At 37.8% G+C, this 13,237-nt stretch overlaps 1 protein-coding gene across 5 annotated transcripts in view; it reads left to right on the top strand.

The window, feature by feature from the left end:
• The window catches only part of SCAPER (S-phase cyclin A associated protein in the ER), a 421,796-nt gene that overhangs the window by 28,084 nt on the left and 380,475 nt on the right, over positions 1-13,237 (top strand). For all 5 annotated transcript variants that reach the window (XM_070775326.1, XM_070775324.1, XM_070775325.1 and 2 more), the window contains one exon: positions 8,061-8,178. In XM_070775326.1, the coding sequence (XP_070631427.1) occupies positions 8,061-8,178 (118 nt within the window). The remainder of the gene's footprint in view (positions 1-8,060; positions 8,179-13,237) is intronic.

Below are 13,237 nucleotides of genomic sequence, written 5' to 3'. Positions count from 1 at the left end.
CTGCTTATTTACTTTTCTTGTCCTCTTAGGTTCTAATATTCAGGGTCATGAGTCACTCTGTGACTTGAGATTTGATCCTTCATTTTTCCCTCTGGAAGAATTTAGTATAATTTCTCCTTCAGTGATTAAGGGAATTCACCAGTGAAACCCATTTAACCCTGGATTCTCTTTTATGGAATTTCTTCAGTAAATATTTCTTCAGTATTTAAAATTTTTTAATTTCTTTAGTAAATACTCAGATTTTTCCATTTCCTTTTATGCCAAAGAAAGAAAGAAAGATAGCACTAAGTCGTGTCCAACTGTTGAGATCCCACAAACTGCAGCCCGCCAGACTCCTCTGTCCATGGGAATCTCCAGGCAAGAATACTGGAGTGGGTTGCCATTTCCTTCTCCAGGGGATCTTCCCAACCCAGGAACTGAACCCAGATCTCCCGCATTGCAGACAGGTGCTTTACTGACTAAGCTACTCAGGAAGCCCCAAGATTTTATGCCAAGATTTGGTTAAATTGTGTTTTTCAAGGAATTTGTGCATTTCATAAAAATTTTCAAATTCATATTTTATTTATAACATCCTTTTATCTTTCTGATGTCTAGAGGCTCTAGAATCTTAGTGATGTTCTTTTGTTCTTGGTATTGATAATTTTTGCCTTCTTTCTTCTCTTTGCTTCATCAGTCTTGCTAAGAGGTATATATGCATTTCTTGGTAAACATTCTAAACACTTGCTTTCTTAGGTAATATACTGTAAGAGTCAAACTTAGAAACTTTACCTCGAGACTGATGTGTATGCTTTTTATTGAAACATTTAGTATTTGAACAAGCCTCTGTAAAATCTCTTTATGGCACTAGGTGGCACACTGTGACTTTGGATGGAAATACGTATATTTTGTTTAAATCTCTTGGAAGGAAAGGACCTATATGAAAATACTGTTTGAAATAGACATCTGGAATATTATGGAGTATCTCGGACTCATTTATTGCATTTCAAACCCTAATGCTTAAATTAAAAAGTTTAAAATTACATTAAGTTACACTGAGATTTTTTTTTTATAAGAATCAGTTCAGTTCAGTTCAGTCCAGTCGCTCAGTCGTGTCTGACTGTTTGTGACCCCATGAATCGCAGCACGCCAGGCCTCCCTGTCCATCACCAACTCCCGGAGTTCACTCAGACTCACGTCCACCGAGTCAGTGATGCCATCCAGCCATCTCATCCTCTGTCGTCCCCTTCTCCTCCTGCTCCCAATCCCTCCCAGCATCAGAGTCTTTTCCAATGAGTCAACTCTTCGCATGAGGTGGCCAAAGTACTGGAGTTTCAGCTTCAGCATCAGTCCTTCCAAAGAACACCCAGGACTGATCTGATCTCCTTTAGAATGGACTGGTTGGATCTCCTTGCAGTCCAAGGGACTCTCAAGAATCTTCTCCAAAACCACAGTTAAAAATAGAATTACTAAAATTGATCAAAATATATGAGTTTTTACTGAAAACAGTTCACTCAGCTTATGTTGCAGAAGGCAGCTGTCCTTTAAGCTGAAAAATGGTTTTCAATCATGTGTTGTAGTAAGATGAGTTTTATAATGTTTTTCTATATAAAATATTGGAATTAAGAATGATGACAGTCCTGAACTGGTGGTTTTTCTTTGAATGTGTGTATGTGTACTAAGTATAAAAAAACTAACCTCATAATTTGTAGTAGAACTGAAATGTTTATAGAATAAGAAAATACTAGATTTCAAGTTTTCTGGTACTACAACATTGCTATCTTGTGGTCATTTTAGTTCTGAGAAACTCACTGTTTTATGAAGACTCTTGAGTTATAAAGAACATGATAGTGAATTTTATGATCTGATATATATCTATGCGTATTTCCCTATACAGTTTTCTTTGATTGCATAAGAGAATTATCTGAAAAAGAGATGAAAAGTAGGTGACCTACTGACATAGAGTCATCTGGCCTGAAAAGAATACTGATACTTCTTGGTTAAAACAATGCTTAGATAATCTAAATGATAAATGCCAACCTAAGTTATATAAAGCTAATAATCATTGGGAGATGTCTTTAAGCAAAAGGAAGTGATTTTATGATATTACATTGATTGGAAAATATGGGAATAGAAAAGCGATGATTCAAGTGTTTTGCACAGAATGGAGCTGGAACATTGTTCACAAACTAATGAGTTTCAGTGAAAGCTTATGAGTCATATAAGTAGATGTCATATGTATATCCAGGGTAAGGTCAGAGTAGTGAAGAAATGTAGATACAGGTGTTTATTTTAAAAATATCAAAAGTTATTCTTGAGAGGAAAATTTGGGTTAACTTTATAGTACAGTATTAGAGTGGAAGAGAGCAGTCTTTGTTTTCCTAATAGTTTGAGAAAACTATTGAAACTAGTTGTTTCATTTATGTATTCTGAAATTCAATTCCTGTTACTCACAGATTTGTCATTGATTATTCCCTTTTTCCCTATATATGCAGTTTTACTTTCTGTGGATCATCCCCATCAGCATAAAAATATGCTGGCACTCATTTAAAAAACCTTCTCTGTTCATTTCTGCTTTGTTCTTTCTTGGTTCACCTTTATTACAATACTCAAAGTTTTTTTTTAAATACTTACTGTCTCCATGTTCTTATTCAACATTCTCTTGAACTCTCAAGTCAAGATTTTGACCCTACTATTCTACCGAATAGATAGTAATAAGTGACTGATTTATTTATTATAGATTATTTATTTTTTCACTGTCTGGACAATGCAGAGCTGCCCATCTTATTGTGCTGTTGCTTCTTTAAAGGTGAACTTCCCCCTCCTCTTCTGTATGCTTTAAAATTTTTCCCTTTGTTTCAGGTTATCAGTTTTTCTGTGGTCAGTCTCAGCATGGTTTTCTTTGTATTTGTATTTGTCTTGCTTGGAGTTTGTAGAACTCCTGAAATAATTGAGCTTATATCTCTTGTCAGCTTTATACTGTCAAAAGCATTAGTGGAACAGTTGGTGAAATTTAAATAATTATTGTAATTTAGATAATTTGGATCAGTGATAATTTTCTGATTTGATAGTCATAGTATAGTTATATGGGGGAGTATCTTTTAGATATATGAAATACACATTGAAGTACTTAAGGGCAAAAGGTATCATGGTTACAGCTTATTCTCAAATGTAGATTGTTTATTATAGAAGTTGCTTGTGAGCCCCTGCCCTAGCATATAGTGACTTTTCTTCTCTCAAAGGCATTTCTGTCGTTCGGTTGCTCAATTGTGTCTGACTCTCTGCAACCCAATGGACTGAAGCACACCAGGCTTCCCTGTCCTTCACTATCTCCTAGAGCTTGCTCAAACTCATGTCCATTGAGTCGGTGATGCCATCCAGCCATCTCATCCTCTGTCGTCCCCTTCTCCTCTTGCCTTTGATCTTTCCCAGTCTCAGGGTCTTTTCCAACAAGTTGGCTCTTAGCATCAGGTGACCAAAATATTAGAATTCAGCTTCAGCATCACACCTTCCAATGAATATTCAGGGTTGATTTCCTTTAGGATTGACTGGTTTGATCTCCCTGCAGTCCAAGGGACTCTCAAGAGTCTTTTCCAACATCACAATTCAGAAGCATCAATTCTTTGATGCTCAGCCTTCTTTTGGGTCCAAATCTTTACATCCATACATAACTACTGGAAAAGCAGTAGCTTTGACTATATGGACTTTTGTTGGCAAAGTAATGTCTCTGATTTTTAACATGCTGTCTAGGTTTTCATAGCTTGTCTTCCAAGGAGCAAGCATCTTTTAATTTCCTGGCTTCAGTCACTGTCCCCAGTGATTTTGGAGCCCAAGAAAATAAAGTCTGTCACTGTTTCCCTTGTTTCCCCATCTAGATGCCATGAAGTGATGGGACCAGATACCATGATCTTAGTTTTTTGAATGTTGAGTTTTAAGCCAGCTTTTTCACTGTCCTCTTTCACCTTCATCAAGAGGAGCTTTTGTTCCTCTTGGTTTCTGCCATAATGGTGGTGTTATCTGCATATCTGAGGTCATTGATATTTCTCCTGGCAGCCTTAATTCCAGCTTCTGCTTCATCCAGCCTGGTATTTTGCATGTTGTACTCTGCATGTAAGTTAAATAAGCAGGGTGACAGTATAAACCTTGACATACTCCTTTCCCAATTTTCAAAGTCATACTTCTCATTAATAAGTTCCTTTGTTTGAGAACCATTTGTTGCATTTCTTTCACATATTTCCCAAATAAGCAAGCAATTAAAATCAACCAGTAGATGAGGAGAACCCAAAACATAAAGAGTAATGTAAGTATGTAACGTAACCACACTGAAAGGGTGAAGATGAGAAGAACCAATTTAAGTAATTAAGGAAAATAACAATTAAATGAAGGAAACAACTAATTTAAGTAGTTAAGGAAAACACAAAATCCAGTACTTTGGATCCTGTAAGGCTAAAGATAAACCTGCATAGAAATATAATCTTGCTAATAAATGAGTTTCTCACAGAGATATGGGTTAGCAGTTATGAAACTTTTTTTTATTATTATTTATTGACTGCACAGCGAAGCTCGTGGCATCTTAGTTCCCTGACCAGGGATTAAACCCAGGCTTTTGACAGTGAAGGGTATTCCCTGGTATCTCAATTGGTAAAAAAAAATCGGCCTGCAGTGCAGGAGACCTGGGTTCAATCCCTGGGTCGGGAATATCCTCTAGAGAAGTAAACGGCTACCCACTCCAGTGTTCTGGCCTGGAAAATCCCATGGACAGAGCAGCATGACAGGCTACAGTCCATGAGGTTGCAAGAGTTAGACACAACTTAGTGACTAAAACCACCCACCTCAGCAGTGAAAGCACAGAGTCCTTACCACTGGACTGGACTGCCAGGGAATCCCCCCGCTTCTGCCTTTTTCTGAAACTACATATATATATATATATATATATATATATATATATTAGAATTGAACAGATAAGTAAATATATTTTAGATGATAAGAGCTGGTTTCTTACTAATGGAGAAATAAATTACAAATAAGGAAGGGGGAAGGCTAAAATGAACTTGTGGTGTAGGATTGAAGTGAGAGGTTCAATATCTTTGAGTTTCAACGTCTCTATACAGATAAATACAGAAATACAGATGTGTATATTGTGGATTAATGTGCGTATATATAGTTCCTGTTATCTGTCCTGAGTCTGTGGGTTGAATAGGTGGTTTTTCTGCCTGGGGGTGCCTGGGGTGCTGGGATGCCGCAGTCATCTGGGGGCTTGACTGGGCTGGAATGTCCAGGATGGCTCAGTGGATGTTGCCTGTCAGCTGGGTGTTCAGCTGGGGCTGTCAGCCAGAGTGCCGCCCTTATGTGGCATCTCTTCTGGTAACTTTGGCTTCTCATAGCTTGATGACTGGATTTCTAGAGTGAATATCCCAAGAGGGAGCATTCCAAGAGACCCAGGTAGAGACTGTGAAGCTTCTTATGACCTATTTTCAGAAATTAGCTGTGTCACTTCTACCTCATTTTATAGGTCAAAAAAGCGGGTCACAGAGCCAGGTTATAGGGGAGGGGATTATACAAAGATAGGAACATCAGGAGGAGTAGTTTATTGAGGGGAAGTGGGGCATCTCTGGAGACTAGATACCATACTGATTAATCCATATGTTATCTTTTGCTCTTATGGGTTTGGTTCTCTAATTTGGACTGTTAATTCTTTGAAGACAAGTATAACAGACTGGTTCCAAATAGGAAAAGGGGTACGTCAAGGCTGTATATTGTCACCCTGTTTATTTAACCTATATGCAGAGTGCATCATGAGAAATGCTGGACTGGAAGAAACACAAGCTGGGATCAAGATTGCCGGGAGAAATACCAATAACCTCAGATATGCAGATGATACTACCCTTATGGCAGAAAGTAAAGAGGAACTAAAATGCCTCTTGATGAAAGTGAAAGTGGAGAGTGAAAAAGTTGGCTTAAAGCTCAACATTCAGAAAACGAAGATCATGGCATCTGGTCCCATCACTTCATGGGAAATAGATGGGGAAACAGTGGAAACAGCGTCAGACTTTATTTTTCTGGGCTTCAAAATCACTGCAGATGGTGACTGTAGCCATGAAATTAAAAGACACTTACTCCTTGGAAGGAAAGTTATGACCAACCTAGATAGCATATTCAAAAGCAGAGACATTACTTTGCCAACAAAGGTTCGTCTAGTCAAGGCTATGGTTTTTCCTGTGGTCATGTATGGATGTGAGAGTTGGACTGTGAAGAAGGCTGAGCGCCGAAGAATTGATGCTTTTAAACTGTGGTGTTGGAGAAGACTCTTGAGAGTCCCTTGGACTGCAAGGAGGTCCAACCAGTCCATTCTGAAGGAGATCAGCCCTGGGATTTCTTTAGAAGGAATGATGCTAAAGCTGAAACTCCAGTACTTTGGCCACCTCATGCGAAGAGTTGACTCATTGGAAAAGACTGATTCTGGGAGGGATTGGGGGCAGGAGGAGAAGGGGACGACAGAGGATGAGATGGCTGGATGGCATCACTGACTCGATGGACGTGAGTCTGAGTGAACTCCGGGAGTTGGTATGGACAGGGAGGCCTGGTGTGCTGCGATTCATGGGGTCGCAAAGAGTCGGACACGACTGAGCGACTGATCTGATCTGATCTGATCTGATACTACCATACGGGCTTCCCTGGTAGCTCCCCTGGTAAAGAATCCACCTGCAGTGTAGGAGACCCCGGTTTGATTCCTGGGTTGGCACGATCCCCTGGAGAAGGAAAGAGCAACCCACTCCAGTATTCTTGTCTGGAGAATCCCTATGAACAGAGAAGCCTGGCAGGCTACAGTCCATGGGGTTGCAAAGAGTAGGACATGACAGAGAGACTAAGCACAGCACAGCATCAATTCAGTTCAGTTCAGTTGCTCAGTCGTGTCCGACTCTTTGCGACCCGTGGACTGCAGCACGCCAGGCCTCCCTGTCCATCACCAACTCCCAGAGTTTACTCAAACTCATGTCCATTGTGTCAGTGATGCCATCCAGCCATCTCGCCCTCTGTCATCATACTACCATATGTTTTTGTACTCTTCTCAGTGTCTTATACAGTGCTTTGCACGTAGTAATTGTCCAGTAAATGTGTTGTTGCCTAAGGATTCCAAGGATGCTAAGAGTTTATATTGGCAAGAACCAGAAGAGAGGATGAACACACCATTAATGTTGGACTAGGATTTTGGGCTGGACCCAGTAGGGAACTCTCTTCAGAAGGCAGTAGATTGCCCACATGGAGTTAGGGTTGGGCAAGGTGGCTGCATCCTTATGCTCATAGGCATGCTCTAGAGCTCTTTTATTTTCATAGATTCTTGGCTTAGAAAAGTGGACTATTTTGGTATAGTGTTCATTTGTGGGAAGGTAATTTGATTTTGGGACTTGCTAATAGGACTGGGCTTCCATTTGCCCAGGGTCTTGGTGCAGCTGAACCTGTAGGCTAGTGTTGCTTTCAGCTGTTTAGGACTAGAGAAAGCAAGAACACACACACACACACACACAACATTGTGTGCAGGAGGGCAGAGTTTTAAATTTTGCAACTAAATTTGTAAGTTTATAAGAATTATTGTTTAGATTCTCAATAACTTAGAGATAAAATTATGCAGTGGAAATTTACAACTGAGTGAAGATTTAGTTTAGCATTATCCATAGGGAAAAAAAAGACATCTTGAAAAAACATTTTATGTTGTAGAGAGCTTTCAAAGGAAATATGTAGCATGTTTGTAAAAACTATGTCTTAACCTGTTGATACATAATGAGGAGTGGTGCTGAAATGGATACACAGCAGTGTTTATGCTCCTTAGGACACTTTTTTAAATCTTAGGTTGAATTTATTCTTAAAATGATTTATTTTTAAAGTTGTAAAATTCAGTCTTGTAAGATTTTAGAACTGAAAAAGATGTGTGCCTTACTCTTATTTCTGTTTAAGCACCTTTCTGATCCCCAATTAGTTTTAACTGTTTTCTTTCTGAGAAAAGAAGAGTAATGATGAATTTGTTTGCCAACTGTATTTTGTATGTTGACCAACAGACTAATGCATGTTCTCTTATCTGTGCACAGGCTTCATTCCAGCGCTCCAACAGTCATGACAAAGTAAGGAGAATAGTTGCAGAGGAGGGTCGCACAGCAAGAAACCTAATAGCTTGGAGTGTTCCACTGGAAAGCAAAGATGATGATGGTATGTACTTTAAAAAGTTTCATTTTTGTTGTGAATTAGAAGATATATTTAGTCTTTAACAGTAGGCAGACTGAAAACTGTTTACAGTTAGAAGTCGTGGGCAATTAGTATGTATGAAATCAGAAATAATTTTTAACTGCTTTTTAAATCTTACCTAATATGCAAATGTAAATGACATAGTTTCAGATTCATACAGGGACGAAATTGGGTGTGTGGTTATGACTGGCAGATGGGTTTTCTTTAAAAATATTCATTTATTTATTTGACTGTGCCAGGTCTTAGGTATGGCACACAGGATCTTAATTGCATCACGAGAGGTGTTGCAGCGCTAAGCTCCAGAGCATGTGGACTCAGTAATTGTGGCACGTGGGCTTGGTTGCTCTGCAGCATATGGGATCTTGTAAGGCTTCTCAGACTAGGGATGGAACCTGCATCCTCTGCATTGCAAGGTGGATTCTTCACCACTGCACCACCAGCAAAGTCCAGCAGATTAGTTTTTTTAAAAGTTATAGGAGATTTAGATTTTTTTCTTTTATTAAATCCTTCTTATAATATAGGTTTAAAAAACTCTTTGTATTTACCGTGATTAGATACAATTTGATGTAATGGTTTAGAAAATAAAACGCATTTCTTTTACTTCTCATTATTATTTGAACTAGAAAAAGTGTCTTCTCTCTTCAGTCTTTGGAGTTCAATGTCTAGCAGTGTCAGCTTCGCCTAGATCCTGGAGATCTAGAGGATTGAATAGGGGATGCAGGAAACAGGATGTTGGAGTGTGCCAAAGTAGACCTCACTTTGAAATTTCCTGAAGGCTTGTAGGGTAGGTAGTACTGCAGCCTTGGATTTGTATGATTTTTTTTTTCTTGGTTAGATTAGCTATGTATTTTAGGAGGGAAACTCCGGGAGATGGTGAAGGACAGAGAAACCTGGAGTGCTGTCTGTGGGGTTGCAAAGAGTCAGACACAACTGAGCGACTGAACAACAACAACAACTACAAAAATTACGTTGTGTTCTTTTCATTGCATCATAGGAGCACATGATGTTGGTTTATCTTGTTGCTAGTGATGTCAGCTTTAGTCACTTGGTTAAGGTTTTGCCCAAGTTTCTCTGGTGTTAAGTAACAAATTATTTCTTTTGTAGTTAGTAATTTGTGGTAAGATAGTTTTAGAATATGTAAATACCCTGTTTCTCTTGAGATAGTCTACCCACTGCTTTTAGCTTCCTTTGATAATTCTAAATTTAATAAGTTGCTGCTCTGGTGGTTACAAAGTGGTGATATGCTAGTCCCATTGTTCCTTTACTGTTTGCTGGTTAACATTCTAGTGTAAGGAAGAGCTTTCCTTATCCCTCTTTGTATTTAGAAATCATTTTTATGTATTTTAGAAAGCTTTTATAGACTCATGGTTTCTTAGTTAATGAATTATAATCCATCACTCTTGTTTTGAGGGTTAAATTTTTTCTAGATTTGTCTAGTTGAAGATCTGTTAAGCTGGCTCATTTCTACTTGCCATATTCTTACTCTCTGAGAATATCCTTACACAGTGGGATGTTTCAAGCTATACAGGAATTCACCTAAGTTTATATTCTTTATTTATTTCATGTTTGCATTTTTTACACTTTGCTGCTGCTGCTGCTGCTAAGTCGCTTCAGTCGTGTCTGACTCTGTGTGACCCCATAGAGGGCAGCCCGCCAGGCTCCCCCGTCCCTGGGATTCTCCAGGCAAGAACACTGGAGTGGGTTGCCGTTTCCTTCTCCAGTGCATGAAAGTGAAAAGTGAAAGTGAAGTCGCTCAGTCGTGTCTGACTCTTCGCGACTCCATGGACTGCAGCCCACCAGGCTCCTCTGTCCATGGGATTTTCCAGGCAAGAATACTGGAGTTTACTTAAATTTTAAAACTTAAATTTTCTTTAAAATCTTATTTTTAAATTTATTTTTATCTTTTTATATTTGTAACTTTGATCCATTTGCAGTTTATTCTTATATATATATGGATCTAATTTTATCTTTTTCAATATGGATAACAAGTTGTCCCAGGATCACTTACTATAAAGTCTGTCTTTGCTCTAGTTACTTGAGATGCCACCTTCATTGTAGATTGAATTTTCACGTGTACTTATATTTTTTTCTACTAGTTTATCTAATTCATGTGTGAGTGCCACATTATTTTAATTATATAGGCATTATGGTATTTTAAAATATCTGCTTGGACCAGTCCTTCCTTAGTAGCTTCTCATTGTCAGTCTTCCTAGATATTTTTAGAGAGTGGTTATTTTGAATCACAAAAACTATTAAATAGAAGGGAAGTTAAATTTTTCTTTTTAAATTTAGCTCTGTACTAGCTAAAATCTTCCTATGGAGATTACTATTGCTTCATTTCTTTGATTGAAAAATATGGCAATGTTATATTTAGTACAAAAGTAGCATGAAACCTAAAAATATGGTTGCTCTGTGTTATAATTTTATTAAGTTTTATTTTCTCAAAGTAATCTGAAGGTGATATTATTAAAATTGCTTCTACTCAAAAAAATAAAAGGAAAGAGAATATAATAATGAATCATATATCAGTATATCTGCTGCTACTGCTAAGTCACTTCAGTCGTGTCCAACTCTGTACGACCCCACAGACGGCAGCCCACCAGGCTCCCCCGTCCCTGGGATTCTCCAGGCAAGAACACTGGAGTGGGTTGCCATTTCCTTCTCCAGTGCATGAAAGTGAAAAGTGAAAGTGAAGTCGCTCAGTTATGTCCAACTCTTAGCAACCCCATGGATCGCAGCCTTCCAGGCTCTTCTCCAGGCAAGAACACTGGAGTGGGTTGCCATTTCCTTCTCCAATGCATGAAAGTGAAAGTGAAGTCGCTCAGTTATGTCCAACTCTTAGCAACCCCATGGATCGCAGCTTTCCAGGCTCCTCCGTCCATGGGATTTTCCAGGCAAGAGTACTGGAGTGGAGTGCCATTGCCTTCTCCAATCAGTATATCTATGTATATCCTAATACTGCATGTAAGTATATAAAATATTGCCCAGTACAGTCTTAAAGCTTCATATATGCTTACTGCAAAATAACGAAAATAAGAGCATAGAGAACTAGAACTTTCTGAATATCTATAATAATGACAAGGGAAGAATGTTAATATCATAATTTTTAAAAAAGGGTTATTTTATATTGTTAAAATGTTGCCACTTACAGCATACTCTTTATTTTTGCTTTTTAAAAAAATAGCTCATTCTTTTATGGCTATATGCAGATATTTCTGAGGCTAATAATTCAGTTTTTAAAAGTTTTCTTCTGCTCTTTGTTTTATTCCTGTTTCCTTTGGTACTTGTTTTAAGCTGATTATTCTAATGGATATTCTAAAAAGCCTTCTGGTACATTCTTCTCTATGATGAAAGGATAAATAAACAGCTGTGTAGGGGAGTAAAGAGTTCTTTGCCTCTTTAGAGGTAGAGGCAAAGAACCCTGGGAGAACAGTGAGACAGGTCCACTGATGTGCAGATAAAGTGTTAGTAGGTGTTATGGCTCACTTCATTCTTACTGTTTCAGCTGTCCTGGTTCAAAATTATTTTGCAGAAAGGAAAGTTATTCTGTTGTACATTACAGAATTTTACTCCTGTTTTGGAATAACTCTCAAGAATAGAATGATTATAAAACAGTAGTGTCTTTCTTAAAAAGAGCAAGTGAGAAAGCTCTAACTGCAGAAATACAAAAGAACCAAGAATCTCCCTTTTCAAAATGAAACTATATTTCATAAATCAGATAAATTAAAACAGAAAATACTGAGTTTTTATTTTCTACTTAATTTATTTTTAAATGAAACAAAGATGAATATTTTTAATGATAAAAGGTACAATCCACAAAGAAGATAGATGTCATAAACCAGCAGAAACAAGATACATAAAGCAAATATCAAAAGAAATATAAGGGAAAAGATAAATATATATATAATCATAGTGAGATATATTAACATTTCTCTGAGAATATTTTATCAAATACAAAAAAATAAGAATAGGAGCATCTTAAATGATCTCATTAATACTTTATAATAGATTTCTATTTGTATTAATTTATATTAATCTTATATCCTCTACAAATATCTTTAAAATTTAGTATCTCATTCATTGTAGTTAGATGTCCATAGAACATTTAGAAAAACTGACCAAAAGGTAAATATTACTAAATTTCAAAAAGTAGAATTCTTTTTTTGTGTGTGATTCAGTTATACACATATATTATTTCTGAAATTATTTTCCATTATAAGTTACAAGATACAGAATATAGTTCCCCTTGAAAGTGAAAGTCACTGAGTCATGTCCAACTCTTCGCAACCCCATGGACTGTAGTCCACCAGGCTCCTCTGTCCATGGAATTCTCCAGGCAAGAATACTGGAGTGGGTTGCCATTTCTTTCTCCAGGGTAACTTCCCGACCCAGGGATCAAAACCGGGTCTCCTGCGTTACAGGCAGATTCTTTACTGTCTGAGCCACCAGGGAAGCCCTGTGCTATAGAGTAAACCTTTATTGCTTGTTGCATATCTAATTTTTAAATTAGAAATCTAGCATTCTATTTATACTAAGTCAAACAAGTGATGAAGGTGAAAAAGGAGAGTGAAAAAGCTGGCTTAAAACTCAACATTCAAAAAACTAAGTTAATGGCATCTGGTCCCCTCACTTCATGGCGAATAGATCAAGAAACATTGGAAACAATGACATACTTTATTTTCTTGGGCTCCGCAGATCACTGTGGATGGTGACTGCAGCCATGAAATTAAAAGACGCTTCCTCTTTGAAAGAAAGTCTATGACAAACCTAGACAGCATCTTAAAAAGCAGAGACATCATTTTGCCAGCAAAGGTCCATCTAGTCAAGGCTGTGGTTTTCCTAGTAGTCGTGTACATATGTGAGAGTTGGACCATAAAGAAGGCTGAGGGCTGAAGAATTGATGTTTTTGAACTGTGATGTTGGAGAAGACTCTTGAGAATCCCTTGAACTGCAAGGAGATCATACTAGTCAACCCTAAAGGAAGTCAGTCCTGAATATTCATTGGAAGGACTGATGCTGAAGC

Source organism: Bos indicus, chromosome 21, assembly GCF_029378745.1.
Source record: "Bos indicus isolate NIAB-ARS_2022 breed Sahiwal x Tharparkar chromosome 21, NIAB-ARS_B.indTharparkar_mat_pri_1.0, whole genome shotgun sequence".
Classification (NCBI taxonomy): domain Eukaryota; kingdom Metazoa; phylum Chordata; class Mammalia; order Artiodactyla; family Bovidae; genus Bos; species Bos indicus.
This window is presented reverse-complemented; position numbering and strand designations above follow the sequence as displayed.